General features: G+C 43.6%; 1 protein-coding gene across 1 annotated transcript in view; it reads left to right on the top strand.

Moving 5' to 3' along the window:
- Positions 1 to 18953, top strand: part of LOC146050648 (matrix metalloproteinase-18-like) — a 37512-nt gene that overhangs the window by 2773 nt on the left and 15786 nt on the right. Inside the window, exons 2-4 of the mRNA XM_083167764.1 lie at positions 12756 to 12906; positions 16046 to 16227; positions 18083 to 18317. Of these exons, the coding sequence (XP_083023890.1) occupies positions 12756 to 12906; positions 16046 to 16227; positions 18083 to 18317 (568 nt within the window). The remainder of the gene's footprint in view (positions 1 to 12755; positions 12907 to 16045; positions 16228 to 18082; positions 18318 to 18953) is intronic.

The raw sequence follows: 18953 nt of genomic DNA, 5'->3' as shown, positions 1-18953 counted from the left end.
TGGGTGTGTAGTGTGCAGCTCTTTGAATGGTGCTATCAGGGAGTGCCTGGCTCCTTAGTGAGTTGAATTATGCGCTGCGCTTTGCTGGGCTAAAGTTGAGACCAGCATCATATTGGTCCCACCGTGAGAGTTTTAATTACACTCACACCACAGTGATGGTTGACACACCAAAGAACTTGACGCAATTCTCTCGCTACTTCAACAGCTGTACCCCATGCTGCTCTAGGATTGAGCTTAAATGCAAATTTATCTATTAAATGGGTACCAGTGACCACACACTTGACGTCGTACACTTTATGTCAAATCAGATATTTGTACACAAAAATAGTGGCTGTTCGCAGTGTTGCTCTCAGGTTAGTGTTTAAACAGACACCTTGCTACGAAGTGAGCAACCATGACACCCATGAAATACAGGCAACTGTTGCTAATCTTGAACAGACACCTTGCTGCTAAATGAGCGACTGTTGACAGTTGTAAAGTACAGGCAACTGTTGCTAAATGGGTGAACACAAATAAATAACATTGAATGTTAGCAAAATGTAGTTTGACATCTGCTGAGCAGGCTACACATCAATCAGGTGAAAGTCCACAAAGTTGCTCTTATTTTGGGTTTAGAATACACACCAAGCTGCTAGAGGAGCATCAATTGACAATTTCAAAAAGCAGGTAGTTACAGTTGCAAAGTACAGGCAACTGTTGCTAAGTCAGTGAACACAAATAACAATGAATGTTAGCAACCTGTAGTTTGATATCTGTTGAGCTAGCTGCACATCAATCAAATAAAAGTCCATAAGTTTGCTCTTAAATTGAGCTTAGAATACACACCTAGCTGCTAGGGGAGCATCAATTGACAGTTTCAAAAAGCAGGTAATTATTGCTGAATGTCGACTTATGCTAAAACAGTATAAGCAGTGCTCTTGGCCAAACGTTACACTGAGCATTGAAAACTAAACATTGTTTTAGAGGATTTTAAAGAATTTTGTACACTCAGTACAGACTCCTCTTATTTGTGTCAACCATCGGTATTGGTCTGTATTGGTTCAGTAGTTAATGCTCACCCCTGTATAACTGTATAGATAGACCCCTCAGTTTGCAGTTGTGGCTTCTGTTTTCCTAGAGTCTTGCAAACGTGCATTGGACTCCTGGGTGAGAGAGTCTCAAACTGCACTGGGGGGTCAAGTAATGATAGTGCAGGTAGACACTTCTGCTGTCGACAGTGGGGTTAACAGTGTGACCCTGTTGCTGAAGTTAGCATAGCAGGATATTAAACTGCCCCTAGCCTGTCAATGAGAGAGTGCCTGGAGGGTAGAGAAGGGGTGATAGACAGGGAGGGAAGGATGAATTGCTTGGCGGCACGTCTGGGTTAGTCCTTCTGCTTCCCACTGAGTCATGCTCCCGCAGTGGACTCTGTGGGTGAGAGAGGCTGGTTCAGAGGGCTTTGAAGCAGAGTATATAGGTAGATAAAATTGAATCGCTTCTACTGTCAGTGTTAAATGTCTGGTTGCCCTGTTGTGTACGAACAGAGCAGGGGCACCCCAGACAGGTCACTGACGTTAGGGCGAAAAAATACCTTCGTGTGTCGCTTAGTTGTAAGTTCCCCCTTCTGTCCTTTTCACATAACTCCCCGGCTGCTGGCGCTGGTTGATCGCTCAGATGTAAGGGGAGAGAAGTTTTGCAGGGTTTGCGGTTGTCCCCGGCTGGTGCGTGGCGAGGGTGCTTGAAGGCTTGATGTTTTATATCAAACAAGCTCCCATTTCCCACCGACCGTTGAAAATATACCCAAGGGCGAATTCCTACGCCTGAGACGCAACTGCTCAGATGATGCAGTCTTTAAAGAAAAAAGCAAAGAACTCACACACAGGCTCAGGGAAAGGGGGTATAGCCACAATTCAACCAAAAAAGCTAAAAGGTTCACACAACAAATCAACAGAGACAAACTCATATTTCAACCATCTAAAGACACCAACAAGAAAGAAGACACCCAAATTAGATTCGTGGGTAACTTCAATCAAAACTGGAAGGAGATCAGCAAAATCATACAGAACCACTGGCACATTCTGAAAACGGACGCAGACCTGGCAGAACACCTAGGAGACAGGGTATCCATGAGCTGGAGGAGGTCACCCAACCTGAGAGACCATCTGGTCGAAAGCCACTTCTCTAAAGTCAAACCGAAGAACCCAATAACAACTGGGTCATATGCATGTGGCTCATGCAAAGCCTGCGAGGTCATGCCAAAAACTATGGAAACCCTGGACCGACATGGTAACAAAGTGAAAATCAAAGATTACATTAATTGCAGAAGCCAGGGGGTAATATACTGCATAGCCTGTGAATGTGGCCAAAGGTACGTAGGAATGACATCGAGAATGCTGAAGCAACGCATACTAGAACACCTGGGGTCCATCAGAAATGCCGAACAAGACAAAAAGAAAATGAAACAACTGACCACAGTGGCCAGACACTTTCACTATAAACATAAAGGAAGTCTCAAAACATTCAAAGCCTTCGGCCTAGAGAGGGTCCGTCTAGGCATCAGGGGAGGAGACATGACGCAAGAGCTACTCAAACGCGAAAGTTTCTGGACGTTTGAACTCGGAGCCCTAACTCCAGGAGGGCTCAACGAATATATCAACTACAGTGCCTTCCTCTAATTTAATTTAATTCAATAGAACAGTCCGTCCTCACGTGTTCTTTATTATTTTTATTTTTAATTTTTTATTTTTATTTTTCACTTGGTTTGCACGGTTTGTTTGACATTTTCACATGACCTGGTGTACACTAGGGCACGGACCACACAGTCCAACTATGCACCTCCCAGGTGGGCATTTTAGACACCATCGCCCACACTGGATAATCACAGAAGAAGCTTTCACTGCCAGGATACCCCGGCCATAACCAACTTAACACTGCAATGCACGGCCCAATATTCCGTACACACTCATAAGAGTACACATCCCTAATATTCACTCCCTAGGAGCTCTCATCCACACCATCCCCAGATTCACAAGTCAGAACCCTTTCACCACATTAGATCACGACACCTCTCACCTTGGTGATCCCCACTAAGTTCATATCCCCCTCCGGGGCATATACCACCACACTTCACCCAATCTTGGAAATATACCTCACCCACCCTAGTTATACTACTCACTTTGACCGGACACGGATATATCACATCCCACTTAGGGATGACCGAGCACATCTTCAATTCAGGATCAGACTCTGATGTTCAATTAAATATGATTAATATCTCCAGGAATTATCTGAGAAAAAAACTCCTCTATCTCATTCCTACACCTCAGAATGAGGACCAGGTGGACATGTGTAACAACACATCGCCACATAAATAGACCAATAAGATTATGAACCTTGGAGCCCTAACAACTATTTAATCACCCCAACCTATCCTGAACTTATGTAATATAAATAGGAATACAGTCCCTGAAGGTTTATGTTAATTTATGATGCCGACATGAATACCCCCAGCACAGGACATTACCGGCTACACAAGAGAAAAAACACTATTTGATCTGAAGGGATCAATGTGTCAGTGAGTTAATCTAAACACACTACCATATGAGAGAAATGTCACCTCCCCCAGAGAAGGAGGAAAACGATGTCACTCAAATAACAGCAGCCTATTGCAGTACGCAAAGGGGCGGGGAGTTCTTTCCCCCAGACAGCTTAAATCCATGGAACTAACACGGCATACGTCACCTGATGTGAACAAGCCGTCGAGGCGAAACGCGCGTCATCTAAACGTCACTGACCACCGGCGCCGGTGGGTCAGTGTCGGGGGACTGCAGAGCAATACAGCCGCACACAGCCCGTTTCACCGCAGTCGCACGCAACAGCAGCCGCACAGGAGAGGGAGAGAGCATCCGGAGCAGACACGCGCCGCTCTCATCTCCCTGGTCCCGGCCACCTAGCCGCCCAGCACTCTTACCACCAGCAGCCAGAAGAGAACACCCGGCGCAGACACGCGCCGCCGCCCCCCACTCTCCGCTGTCTTGGGCATCAAGCCTTCAAGCACCCTCGCCACGCACCAGCCGGGGACAACCGCAAACCCTGCAAAACTTCTCTCCCCTTACATCTGAGCGATCAACCAGCGCCAGCAGCCGGGGAGTTATGTGAAAAGGACAGAAGGGGGAACTTACAACTAAGCGACACACGAAGGTATTTTTTCGCCCTAACGTCAGTGACCTGTCTGGGGTGCCCCTGCTCTGTTCGTACACAACAGGGCAACCAGACATTTAACACTGACAGTAGAAGCGATTCAATTTTATCTACCTATATACTCTGCTTCAAAGCCCTCTGAACCAGCCTCTCTCACCCACAGAGTCCACTGCGGGAGCATGACTCAGTGGGAAGCAGAAGGACTAACCCAGACGTGCCGCCAAGCAATTCATCCTTCCCTCCCTGTCTATCACCCCTTCTCTACCCTCCAGGCACTCTCTCATTGACAGGCTAGGGGCAGTTTAATATCCTGCTATGCTAACTTCAGCAACAGGGTCACACTGTTAACCCCACTGTCGACAGCAGAAGTGTCTACCTGCACTATCATTACTTGACCCCCCAGTGCAGTTTGAGACTCTCTCACCCAGGAGTCCAATGCACGTTTGCAAGACTCTAGGAAAACAGAAGCCACAACTGCAAACTGAGGGGTCTATCTATACAGTTATACAGGGGTGAGCATTAACTACTGAACCAATACAGACCAATACCGATGGTTGACACAAATAAGAGGAGTCTGTACTGAGTGTACAAAATTCTTTAAAATCCTCTAAAACAATGTTTAGTTTTCAATGCTCAGTGTAACGTTTGGCCAAGAGCACTGCTTATACTGTTTTAGCATAAGTCGACATTCAGCAATAATTACCTGCTTTTTGAAACTGTCAATTGATGCTCCCCTAGCAGCTAGGTGTGTATTCTAAGCTCAATTTAAGAGCAAACTTATGGACTTTTATTTGATTGATGTGCAGCTAGCTCAACAGATATCAAACTACAGGTTGCTAACATTCATTGTTATTTGTGTTCACTGACTTAGCAACAGTTGCCTGTACTTTGCAACTGTAACTACCTGCTTTTTGAAATTGTCAATTGATGCTCCTCTAGCAGCTTGGTGTGTATTCTAAACCCAAAATAAGAGCAACTTTGTGGACTTTCACCTGATTGATGTGTAGCCTGCTCAGCAGATGTCAAACTACATTTTGCTAACATTCAATGTTATTTATTTGTGTTCACCCATTTAGCAACAGTTGCCTGTACTTTACAACTGTCAACAGTCGCTCATTTAGCAGCAAGGTGTCTGTTCAAGATTAGCAACAGTTGCCTGTATTTCATGGGTGTCATGGTTGCTCACTTCGTAGCAAGGTGTCTGTTTAAACACTAACCTGAGAGCAACACTGCGAACAGCCACTATTTTTGTGTACAAATATCTGATTTGACATAAAGTGTACGACGTCAAGTGTGTGGTCACTGGTACCCATTTAATAGATAAATTTGCATTTAAGCTCAATCCTAGAGCAGCATGGGGTACAGCTGTTGAAGTAGCGAGAGAATTGCGTCAAGTTCTTTGGTGTGTCAACCATCACTGTGGTGTGAGTGTAATTAAAACTCTCACGGTGGGACCAATATGATGCTGGTCTCAACTTTAGCCCAGCAAAGCGCAGCGCATAATTCAACTCACTAAGGAGCCAGGCACTCCCTGATAGCACCATTCAAAGAGCTGCACACTACACACCCACAGAATCGTGCGAAACCCTCACTAGGAACGTTTGATTTGCACATCAAATAACCACTGCGGTGCCAACATTAGTACTACTCAACTTAGTACCTAATAGAAACCACGCTCAATGTGTGAGCAGTCCCCACAAACTACAGGGAATTAAGCCCTCCTAAACTCTTATAATTTGCCTCAAACGAGCCCTAGTCACGATTGCCACAAGGCTCACTAGGTAACACATCAATAATTCCAATTGGTCCGACCATTCTGGACCCTTGTTCATAATCCCTAGTGCATAGCATATATCTTAAAAAGCTCACTGCCAGCAGGGAGACTGAATTCTTACGGCTACCTTATCCATGTATTATAGCCTTCTATTTTTAATTTAAATAATTAAAAGTTAAGTTTTATCATTCAAACATCATATCACAAGAGTGCCCCAAAAACAGAGTCCTCTTTCTCTTCCCCTTTTTTTGTACTGTTCAACCGGACTCATGGGAGCACCACCAACTGTGTAGTGTCCACCCAATTAGGCACCTAGACACACATTATTAGTTGGTTCCAGGCTACTCAAGCCGAACCCCAGCACGGGGGGCAGGGATCTCTCTTGATCCCCCCCCCATCCCGAGTGGGGGCAACCTTGTGCGGAATCCAAACAAAACCCTATCCCCACATATTGGAGCAGCAATACAGGGGAATAAGATGTTACAGTAACTGCAAAATTCACAGTACACAATAAAGCTGAGATGTAGGGAAGTAAAGTCATTTTCCCCAGCTACCAGGGGTGGGTTCAGTGGCGTAACAATAGCACCGCAGCCCCTGTGGTCGCAGGAAGGCGCTGTGCAAGTTGGGGTGCTGGGGGGATATCTGTAATGCCCCATCCCCCTCAGCTTTACCTGAATTCGCACGGTAGTCCTGGCTGCCCTCCAGGCTTCATTCTGATGTTATGGAGATGGGCTATCATAAAATGTCTGCCCCCATATAGCAGACTGTTCTCTGAAACTTTCTGCTGTATGGGGGCGGACATTTTGTAATGGTCCATTTTTCATAGCATCAGAATGAAGCCAGGAGGGGAGCCGGGGCCACCGCAGCGAATACAGGTAAATCTGCGGGGGATGGGGGGCCAGGGTGGTGGGGGTGCTTTATTCTAATTATTATAAATTATAGTTACGCCCAGGGGCGAATTTAGGGGTCAGGCCGCCCCTAGGCACAACATTTTTGTGTCCGCCCCCCCTATTTTAATGTAATCATATATGTATATACATTGTTATTTATATATTTCATTAAAATTTGAGTGTAGCCCACCTCAATATTTTTGTAGGCACTCTGGACTGCTCACTGTACGGAGGACCCGGAGGGAGGGAGGCACTTATTAGTCCAGTGATTAGCACAGTGTCTCCGTCAGTCTCTCTCACACTGTGACACTAACTGAGCCTCAGATGCAGGTAGGATCTGCGCGCCACTCAGCTCAGCTGGATACACAGCAGCCAATAGACTGTGTGTGTGTAGAGTAGCCAATGGGCGGGCGCCGGCAGCAGTGAGCCTGAGCCATTTCTGGACGCGCAGGGGGACCATCGGACCCAGCCACTAAGCGGTGATGTAATGTGCATGGCAGAGTGGGTGGGCGGGTGACGAGCGGCGCTGCCGCTGACATATGATAATTCATGTCTGCGGCGCTCGTCACTCACCGCTGCCCACCCTCTGTGCCATGCTGCTATTTAACAGAATGTCAGCCTGCCTGCCGCCCTTAATTGGTGCCGCCCTGAGGCCGGTGCCTCACGGGCCTAGGCACAAATCCGGCCCTGGTTATGCCGCTGGGTGGGTTGGTGTTGGTAGAGAGGAATGATTATGAGTGAGAAGATATGAGGGCATAGATGGATGCTGAGTAGGAGAGGGAGCTGTTCGGATATCCCCTGCTATACAAAATTCAGGATTGTGGCCTGAACCAACCCCTTGGGACTCAAAACAACAGGACTCCTTTGAGGTTTGTGGAGACAGCCACTTAACCACCTCTGGACATTCACGTTATCATGGAACAGGCGATTAGCATAATTTTGTCTGCTTACTTCTGCAAATCATCTCAGGTGGATACACTGTTAATTGTAGCTGCTTGGGGCCGACCACACCGATACAGCGGACATTGGCCCTTATTCAGATCTGATCGCAGTATAACTTTGTTTTCAAAATGGGTAAAACCATGTGCACTGCAGGTGGGGCAGATGTAACATGTATAGAGAGAGTTAGATTTGGGTGAGTTATTTGATTTCTCTGCAGGGTAAATACTGGCTGCATTATTTTTACACTGCAATTTAGATTTCAGTTTCAACACACCCCACCCATATTTAACTCTCTCTGCACATGTTACATCTACGATCAGATCTGAAAAAGGGCCATTGCCATTATTTCATCCAGGGTGGAAACTGTCCACAAATTTACATTCTCATTATTATATATAGTATTTATAGGAACGGACTCTCCGGGATTGAAAAAATACCCTGGGATTGGCATCCCTAATTAAAATATATAGTGAAAGAACATACAATCTATATCTTTTTATATTTGATCTATTTCATGGATCCATGCCCATACCACCCTTCTTCCCCAGAAGAGGGGGACACTGTCAGCCGGCTCAATTGATTTATGGACATGTGATTCCCACCAAACAGATTTGACAGATAAAACTTTAGGTGTGTACACAGCCTTTTAACTATCAAAAACACAGATTAAACACAATCCCAGAAAAACTGCACACTCTGGTTTATCAGCTGGACGATTAACTCGAATTAGAAACGTCCACTCAGACTGAGGCTTGGAGCGCAACCTCTGCTGAGAAAAAGTGTTAATCACTGAAATATCGCGAGACTAATTCCGGGTCATGTGACGGGATCTTCCAATGAATTTAGATTATCCAAAGAGAGGTTTGAAGCGCAAGCCGACTCCAAGATGCGGAAGTGCCGCTGGAAGCCCGCAAAATAGCGGGTTACTGCACCGTATTTAAACAGCGTCCAATACAGGACATGAACTATACTCTCTGAGGAAGCCGCCGACTGATGCCCCTTTCCCACTGCAGCTAAAAAACGGTAAATTGCAGATTTTCAGCGCAATTTACCGTTTTAAGGCTGCAGTGGGAAAGTCCCAGAGTTGAAATATGGTTTAAAGTTAAATGGTATTTCAACCCGTTTTTAAAGCAGAGTCCTACACGTTAAAATAACGTTTAAGAGGCAGTGGGAATGCCTCTTAAACGTTATTTAGCCTCCAGGCAGTCCCAGTGCCTGATGAGACCTAGTAGTTCTCACTTTGTGCATGTGTAATTAGTGCACATGCATAATAAAGAGCTGCTCATTACATCTGCGCATATGTAATGAGCGGCTCATTAGTATGCACGTGCACTCATTACATATGTGCAAAGTGAGAACTACTAGTTCTCATCAGGCACTGGGACTGCCTGTACCCCGCATGGACCCTGCATGGACCCCCGCTTCCTCCCCACTGCCCTGCATCCCTGTGCAGGTAAGTACAAGGGGAGGGGAGGTGGGGACACAGGGCAGGTACGGGGAGGGTTAGGCACTCTTTACACTTGGGGGGGAGGGATTAGGCACACTTTACACTGGGGGGGAGGGATTAGGCACTCTTTACACTGGGGGGGTTAGGCACTCTACATTTTACACGGTTCACTGCAATGGGAATGGTACTTAAATGGTATTTAAAACGGTAATCTGCTGCAGTGGGAATGCTAATACCGTTTTAAATACCATTTAAGATTACCAGTACTTTAAACTGGTCTGCAGTGGGAAAGCAGCATGACTGAGGCGGGGAAACGCGTTAGAGACCATTATTTCCCTGCTACCAGTTTTCGTTTATACCCATTTGTGGACATTTAACATCTTTGGCTGCCTTGAACACCAAATGGATACAGAACTCTATCAGCATTAAGGAGGTAACATCTTTCCTGCTACTCAGGTGGCCACCTGTATACCCACTCAATTGTGTGGAAAAAGGAAAAACACCACTGCTTGAAGTGAGGGGTTGGTAAATAAATATACCTACATCTATGATCAAATTGTTTACTAACCCTATTCTTAAACCACTGCATGGGACTGTTACATTAACTAAAATCCAGTTCTATCTCAGTTACTAAAACAAACATCTCTAACACTCTGAAATGCATGCTCTAAGTTAACCCTGCTAATTAGCAGTTTTTACCGGTATATATTATTTGGTGTATTGTTTTTTTGTATATTTTATATAATTTGTTGTATTGTTTTTTTACATATATTTTTTTATGATTTAGGATTAAAATTATTATTTAATTTTAACAAGTCTAGTGTGCATATATGGTCCTAAACTAAACCTTGCTTCAAACTCTGCGACAGGTGTATCTGTCATATAGAGGGACCCAAGTCTCAGCGCAGTCCTCCCCCCTATTTCCTTTTTACTACATTTGCTGAGGTAGAGTACCCACAGCTTGACTGCTGCTCAGATTTGAGTTCCCTCAATATAATAGATCTAATAAGTGTGGAGGGTCTTATTGATCCATATTTTAAGAGAAATTGATGAGTCATTAATAGAATTAATTGGTTATTTTTTAAGCGTGTAAACTAGCGCACAGCCACATTTTTTTCTGTTGTTTTTCTAACTGGATAACCCCCTGCTATTTAGACATTGTGGTGAATGTAAAAGGGTCCAAGCTGTCGGAAGCCCGGGATTTCGTCCAATAATGGCTGTAGTTTTAAAGCCACAATCCTTACTCAAGACAAAACCAGCCTTGAAAATAATTACCGCTTAAAAATATGCCAATATTAGAAGAAATCCCAGACCTCCAGCAAGTCGGAACTTATTAGGTTTACCACATGGTAGCAGTAATGAAAGGGTGTTCCTGTACGGTGACTGGGAGATATCACGGAATTGGTTAAAATGACACATGGAGATATTTCATCTTATTGGAGTGCCATTGGTGAGTCACTGAAAGTGGATGCATACAGGAACACACAGCCACTCACATAGAGGGCCGTACTCCGATGGAGAAACTGCACCTGTTACAGGGCTGATGCAGGTTTTGATGGTGCGACTAATGATTTACCAGGCAATAATGCTGCCTCTATAGATGCTGATAGCGGGTGTCTCAATCCTTCACATACGGTCACTAGGTCCAGAAGCGTTAGGTCGAAACCACTACAGATGGAACGCATCTCAGCCATCGCCGGGGCGCGCCAGAATGCCCAAATCACTCCATCTGACTGGGATGCATGAGTGGCACACATGCACGTGCATCCTAGGAACCCTGCCTGTCTCCGCCCCTGGCCCCTGTATTAGTATATGCCATCTGAATAATAATAATAATGTCCTCTTAAGCATATTTATCAATTAAATGTTTGCTACCTTTGTGTTATGCCACATTTATTATAATAATAACAACAATTTCTTCCTTATTCACTGTATAATACCAATCCCTCTACATTAAGGGGATTTACTTGGCATCCAACTGGCCAGTCCATCCCTAAACATTATGGGCCTAATTCTGGTTCACTCTTAGAGGCAAATTCCTTCTCAAATGGACAAAACCATGTACACTGCAGGGGGGCAGATGTAACTTGTGCAGAGAGTTAGATTTGGGTGGGGTTTTTCTTCATAGTGAGATCTATATTGCAGTGTAGAAATAAAGCAGTCAGTATTTTCCCTGCACAGAAACAAAATAAGTCACCCAAATCTAACTCTCTCTGCACTTGTTACATCTGCCCCCCCCCCCCCCTGCAGTGCACATGGTTTTGTCCAATTGACAAGGAATTTGCCTTCAAGAGTGAACCAGAATACGGCCTAATGTCTTCCAAAGCTGTAAATGTTTGAATTCTAAGCAGAATAATATAAGAAAACATAAACACTGGGATGTACTAAAAGGAAATTGTGGCCAAAACCTAGTAAACATTTTCAATCGGCACTAAACACTGGTATGCAATGCATTCTGGGGCTTGCATGTGGTGGCCACCTTTTGCTGATGTTTCCCTGTAGAAGACTTTGGACTGCTTTCCACAATTCCCTATGAGAAGGCTCCATTCGGATACCTCTCAGGCAGGCAGGGAGCATTTGTGGGAAGTAACAGAGTAATGGCAACTCAAATGCAAACATGTCACAATCATTTTGGGGGCATATTACATTTCACTACTGCAATCTCATACGCCTTTGTACTGGCTTTGGCGTCATATGCTGAATGAACATAGGGTCATATAAGAATGATTATAAGTATTGACGATGTGCATCCAATGTCTCTCTTTGTACACAAGCAGCATATCAAGGTGGTCCCTCAATACAAAACCCGGCGGCTGCAACATTTGTGCATTTTCTCACAGTTGCTGATACTAAGGGGGAAATTTACTAAAGGAAATTTGTAAAAAAAATAGGTGTATTTGTATCCAGAAATACACTTATTTTTGACATTTACTAGACAAAAAATATGGCTTTTTCGTATTGATGTGCTATCAATACGAATACGAATTGCCGTATTTTCGGGATAGTAAATGTCAAAAATAAGTGTATTTCTGGATACAAATACACCAATTTTTTACAAATTTCCCTTAGTAAATTTCCCCCTAAATTTCTATGACGGCAAGTGAGTACATCTCGGGATCAGGACTACAATTGATTCGTTTACTAAGTGTATCAGTCTGTTCTATGCACCCATTTCTTCTATACATACCTCTCCAGAGTCCCGTATTGGCAGCAGCAGAGCTGCTAAATATCACCAGGAAAATGGAGCAGCGGCCATTTTCCCTAAGACTTCTATATTTGCTCTAGACTCTGGCATAGCACTAGGATCTACTGGTAACCCATGTGCTCAGAGTCTACAGCCCTGGAGAGGAGAGGACTGGGTGGAAACTGCACATGGGCCCCCTCATCACTTAACACAACCCCTCAAAGATCCTGAACTCACAGACCAGTAATAGATTTTGATACATTTTTTGGAATTAACTCAATTTAACTGCAGACATACTTATATTGTGTTTTCTGCCTCATGTTCATATTTTCCCACCAGGACTATCTAATAGAATTTGGGTATCTGCCTGACGAGAACTTTACGGATTATGCTGTTCCCGACGCACCATTTATCTCAGAGGACGAAATGCCAGAGGAGTTTATCAGTGGACTGGAATGGTTCCAAAGACAAAATGGACTAATAGTCACTGGTAAGGATTACTAATCGGTGTGCTATACTTTGTGACATGAAAACACACTTTTAACATTTACATTTATGAATGTATTGTATTATCATTCCAAAATCCATAGTAATTGAACCAGTTTAAACATGAATAACAACAAAAATAAAAATCTCAAAGCATCAAAAACAAATAATTTGAGTACAAAAATATATAAATATGTATTAATACTAATGGAAACAGCAATAATTAAGGCATTAAGCATTGCATCTAGTCGCTAAATTTGTGATAACCAGGTGTCCAATCAGATTTAATTCCCTGAAAACCAATTTTCATAAACTATTCTTTATGATGATGTTCACCCAAATAAAACACTTTGGGGGAAATTTACTAGAAGATAACAGATAGCTTCCGGTTTTTGGCTTCCGGTCTCGGCTTTAGTCTTACTGGTGATACTCCTTTTCTGGCGCCATCTTGACTGTGGGCACACACGGAGGTTTCCCTGACTTCTGTCTCCCAAACCTTTCAGCTATGCCGTACTTCATTCCGGCATTGTCCATCCCTATACCAGGAGACACGAAGCCAGTGGGGATCCTCTTATGTCGTTTTTCGTGATTCATACATAAAAAATTAGAAAAATATTGGAAAGTTAATAGAGAATACAAGCATATTAAAAATAGTTTAAGAATTCAATTCAAAGTCCACATTGTGACCATTGGGGAATAGGGTATCTAGAGTGAAGATCCCCCTCATCTTACTTTCGGCTAACCTGTACTCCAGATCCCTACTCTTCAAATAAGTGTTTACTTGTTGTATTCCTATGAATCTTTTAATTCCTTTTTCACACTTATTATGGTTTTTAAGAAAATGGTCTGACAAGGGATGTGTCGCCAGACCTTTCCTTATATTATAGATGTGTTCTGCGGATCTAAGTTTGAGGTTCCTGGTTGTTTTACCAATATAAATTTGGTTACACTTGCACTCTAAAAGATATACCACATTTCTGGAATGACAAGTGATGAAGTCATGGATTTTGTGGATTTTTCCTTTAACTTCAAAACTAGTGATCTTCCTTTCGTAAGGTTCACTACTGGTGCTTCTGCACATTAGACATGAACCACATCTATGAAATCCACGATTTCTATCACTGCTAACGGATTTTTCTTTGAGTGCTCTAGTGACCAGAGCATTTTTAAGGGAGGGTGCACACCTATAAATGAACCTGGGTTTTTCTGGCATAATGCTTCCTATGACAGGATCATCTTTAAGGATTTTCCATTTTTTTCTAAAAATGGACTCTACCTTTTTGTGGTGCGTCCCGTATTTCGGAAAAAAAAGGCCCATTCGGTCAGGTTACTTTCTTTTTTCTCTTTGTTTTTTTCTTTTAATAGTTTAATATATTTTTCCCAAAAAATGTAAAACAAAAGCTAAAACCACATCATTTTGGTCCTTTTTTTCTCCTATAGTAGTATTTCCTCAATAACATTAATTTCCAGTCATTTACACTCAATGTTGTCCACCTTACCACTCACAATATTGTATACCAACATAGGCCAAAGGCTGGGTAAGCTAAGCAACAGAGCAGCGGCACAAACACACGCCAGCTATTTCTGTTTTGCAAATTTGTAATGAATTAGCAATAATCCAACCAACTCGCAGGTACTTTTAATAGAAAACAATAGAACACAGAAATTTACTAATACAGCTGTTCTCAAACTGTGGGTCCTGACCCCAAAGTGGGCCCTGACCTTCTCAGCATGGGGTCGCGACTCCATGTTGCTGACCATCAGGCTGATGACTTTTCTCATTTCAGTCAGTGATTCAAGGAGTCTGAAAACTCTGTTGAATTGTCTGTTATGTTAGACTCCTCCCATCATGTTGTGCCTCCACAGTGCTGCCATGTATGTGCTGTCTGCTGACTACACAGGTGATGTGATGACCTTCTGCAGTAACTTGCTGGGGTCCTGTCATTATTTTTATTGTCTGATGGGGTCCCAGAGCAAAATAGTTTGAGGATCCCTCTACTAAGAAATGCATGCAGAATATTATTGCACATAGCCAACAAACAACAATTTTTTTTTTAACTGAAATCATGTGTAAAATAGAAACAGCAGATGGGGATATGCCCCTATCACCTTCCTCATGTAGGCCCAATCAGCCTTTTTGTTGAGCAGTTCACCAAATTCTCCCCAACCATAAAAACAATGTTCCATACCTGAAGGTCTGACAGATACAGTGTGGGTAGGTTACAGTTCATGATACATTGTGGGTCAGTTACAGTCTGGCAGGGTTGCCACTAGAAATTGGGGGGCCGGGACTGACAAAATAGACAGCCCCACCCCTTTCCCAACTCCACAAAAAATAAATCAAACCAGCCTCCTTTGAATGCCCTCTGTAGTGCCACTTATGCCTAGGATGCCCCCTGTAGTGTTGAATACACATAATGCCCCTTTGGTGCTCACTCACCACCTTGCTGGCTCAGATGCTGTGCTGGCCACTGGGGTCAATCAGCGGCTGCTGGTAGGCAAGCTCTGATTGACTCACCAGATGACGATGCATTTTAAATTGCCGCCAGCATCTAGAGGTGTTGAGAATCCTGTGCCTAGAAGCACTCTAGAATCTAGATGCAGTGGGCTTTAATGGGGGCAGTTCAGCGGAGGCAGTCAGGCATGACTGCGAAGGGTGTGGTGGGCGGATATAGTGGCTTTGGCCCTTCCCTCTCCATCAGAGTGCCTGGTCTCAGGACAGCTGTGCCCAAACTACCCCGTTGATGGTGGCCCTGCAGTCAGGAATACAGTATGGCTTGGATACAGTGAAGTAAACAGAACGGGACACAGTGCAGGTTGGTTACAGTTTGGGTTGGATACAGCAATGGTGAATTTTCCATTAGGCACATGTCAATGGATAACACTTTCTGGGGGGAAGTACGTTAATCACCACTACATGAGAGCCCTGCTAGGCTGCTGTTTAAAGGCCATGTTATTATATTTTATTATTTTTGTCATTATGACAGAAGCACCTGAGAAGAGAACTGCACCAAAAGCCCTTTAATGCATTCAAGTTATACCAAAATAATGTGTAAAAACTCCCTTTGATACATTATTCCAATAAAAAAAAAAACATGATAATAAATCTATTCCTAAGGCTCCAGTTCATCTTATTTTTCCAGGTAGACTGGATGAAGAAACGGCGGAAGCGATGAAGCTGCCTCGCTGCGGAAAGCATGAGCAGCGCATGTCCTACAACGTGGGAGCCAAGTGGAAGAAAGACACCCTTACCTACAAAATCATTAACACTACGGCGCAGCTGCCGGATAAATTCGTCAGAGATGAGTTATCTAAAGCCCTAAAGGTATTTTCTGTATATATACTAATAAGCTATGTAAAGGATAGTCCTACAATATAAACATATACAAATGCCATACAACAACACGTACAGTCTCCAAACAGATAACCTATGGCCACATTGCTATGTAGAATCAATACTAACCATAATGCCACTCTGCTGCCCATTGGCCAGGCACTGGTAACAAAAATCTGTATACTGGTTTCATATATTTGAGGAAGTCTTTATAAAGCAGAAAGGGCCTGATTCAGAGATGTATGCTCATGCATTAGCAGTTGAAATCCCGTAAGCAGCGGGTGTGCGAAAATATGCTGCAGTCTCCTGGAAATTATTCTGAGATACCCTCCGGCGGCTTCACAGATCTAAGTAACTGTGTACAATATGCTGCGGTGCCTGCAGAGTCTTCCATTATCGACCACTTAATTATCCCTATTGCCATACCGAACGGCTGCAGGAACTGAGACAGTGGCGCCATGTTTTCTGCATATGGGACTGGAATGTGCGTGGTGTGACCGTGACGTTCGGCTGCATATTGGCATTGCGTACATCTCTGAAAAGGACCAATATTTTTTAAAACCCCTTGTTGAAAACAATTTAGAATAATGTAACAGTATGGTCATTTTGGTTCAGTCTTGTGATTCTATAGGCACAGTGGTAGTACATGTAGCTGCCAGTTATAGTATAGATAAATAAATGTCAACAGAGATAACATGATAAAAGTATCAGATACTACTAGAATTTTAGTGCATTGTTCTTATGTAGGGTACACACCAGAACGAACGTGATCGTGAGAAGATTGTGAGACGACCCTACGATGGTCGCACGATCTGCTGGAGCACACGATCTGCATCCAATCCAATTCCGATCCGATTTGTACCAGTTACAGGGATCATTTTCAAATCCTAACTGCAGCAGGTAGGATCTGCAAAACAATCAAACGACTGGGGGGACGTGCATGGGATCGGAATTGGATCTAAACATGCCAAAACATGCCCCATTTACATATAAATGGTCGAGCAGACATCAGGAATACTGTACTTGCTGTTTATATCTGCCCTAGGAAGCTGCCAGGCCAGGTGTAGAAGTACAGGCTTCCGTGATGTCATTTTTCTATAGTACAGTGGAATCAGAACCATTTGGCCTTAAAAATGAATGCATTAGTTACATGCTGTGATTTAACACAGTATGGTAGTCATTGTGATTAGAGATGTGCAGGTTCGGATTTACCCGGATTTTCTTATTGGCTATCGGCTGTCACAGCCAATAAGATCCCGTTTTGGCTTCCGGGTAAATCCAAACCTGCACATCTCTAATTGTGATTGACGAAAGGGGTCTGGTACAATATGTCTTCATCATGTCAACCTGAGAATGCTTTTATTGTTAATTTATGCTTAAAAACTAATGCCGACATTTCATATGTTGACATTTTCCAGCTGTCAACATTTCTGATGTTGATAATCTAAAAATTATAAATTGGCCACATTCTAGTGTTGACTGTCAACAATTCGTGTAGCTACAGGGGGTTCAGAGAGTGTGGTTGCAACAGGGGTCCACACTGCCTCAAGAGACCCACATTCCCCCTGTACTTAATCATGCATCACACTGTGGCCCCCACTGCCCACCCGCTATCACTTTGCAGTACAGCTTGATGATACTCTTGTGGCTGCCAAGCCTGTATGGCACCCACACTCCATCAGCAGTGCTGGCATGGACTGTCGGTGACAGTGTACTGCAATGTGACCAGAGTCCCATACAGGGTGAGCTCCATGGGGACAGGGACCCCAGGTGGGCATCACGTAAAATCACAACATTTAATACAATCTTTGAAATGTACATAATTCTTATTACTGCCTATTTACAGGTCTGGGAGGCGGTTTCACTCATTAAATTTCAGGAGGTGGCTGTTAACCAAACTGCTGACATTGACATCTTCTTTGTGTCTGGTCGGCATAATGATGGTCAGAATAATGCCTTTGATGGCCCAGGCCGTGTTCTTGGTCATGCCTTTATGCCACCATTCAGCAAAAGCAAGAAGGCCATAGACGGAGACTTGCACCTTGATAACGACGAGAAGTGGACAATTAATGAAAAGAAAGGTACATTAACTGTCCTAAATATCACCCATAGTTACTTTGTTGTGTGTAATAACTCATAGTCTCATACCATCCATTACATACCCTCCAACATGACCCTTTCCATTAGGTACAAAGGGGTAGATTTATGACCCGGCGATCAGGGGAATATGCGATATCCCCGTGCGTTATATGGCAGCGGATAGCGCTTCCCCTGAACACACCCCACCCAAATCTAACTCTCTGCACATGTTACATCTGCCCCACCTGCAGTGCACATGGTTTGTCCATTAAAGAAGGAGTTTGCTTTTGCAAACCAACCAGAATCACTCCCTTAATTCAGACCTGATCGCATGGCCAGGCGATTATCGATAGACTGCACATGCGTACGGCCCCAAGTACGCATACACGAGACTGTCTTGCAATAATCACTGGCAGTTCTCAAGGTGATTGACAGGAAAGCAGCTGATTTCTGGGAGTATAGAAACAGACAGGTGGTGGAGCGCTAACACAAAAATAGAATTTGACCAATTGGGTATAACAATTATTTTATTTACTAAAAGGTATAATTAAAATAGTATAAAAAAGCAATTGCAATCATCATAACATGATATAATAATAAAGTGCACAGCCTATTGGGGAACATATAATAGCATGTTT

Source organism: Crinia signifera, chromosome 12, assembly GCF_055691185.1.
Source record: "Crinia signifera chromosome 12, ASM5569118v1, whole genome shotgun sequence".
Taxonomy (NCBI): domain Eukaryota; kingdom Metazoa; phylum Chordata; class Amphibia; order Anura; family Myobatrachidae; genus Crinia; species Crinia signifera.
Note: the sequence above shows the minus strand (reverse complement) of the source record. Positions and strands in the feature narration are given on the sequence as shown.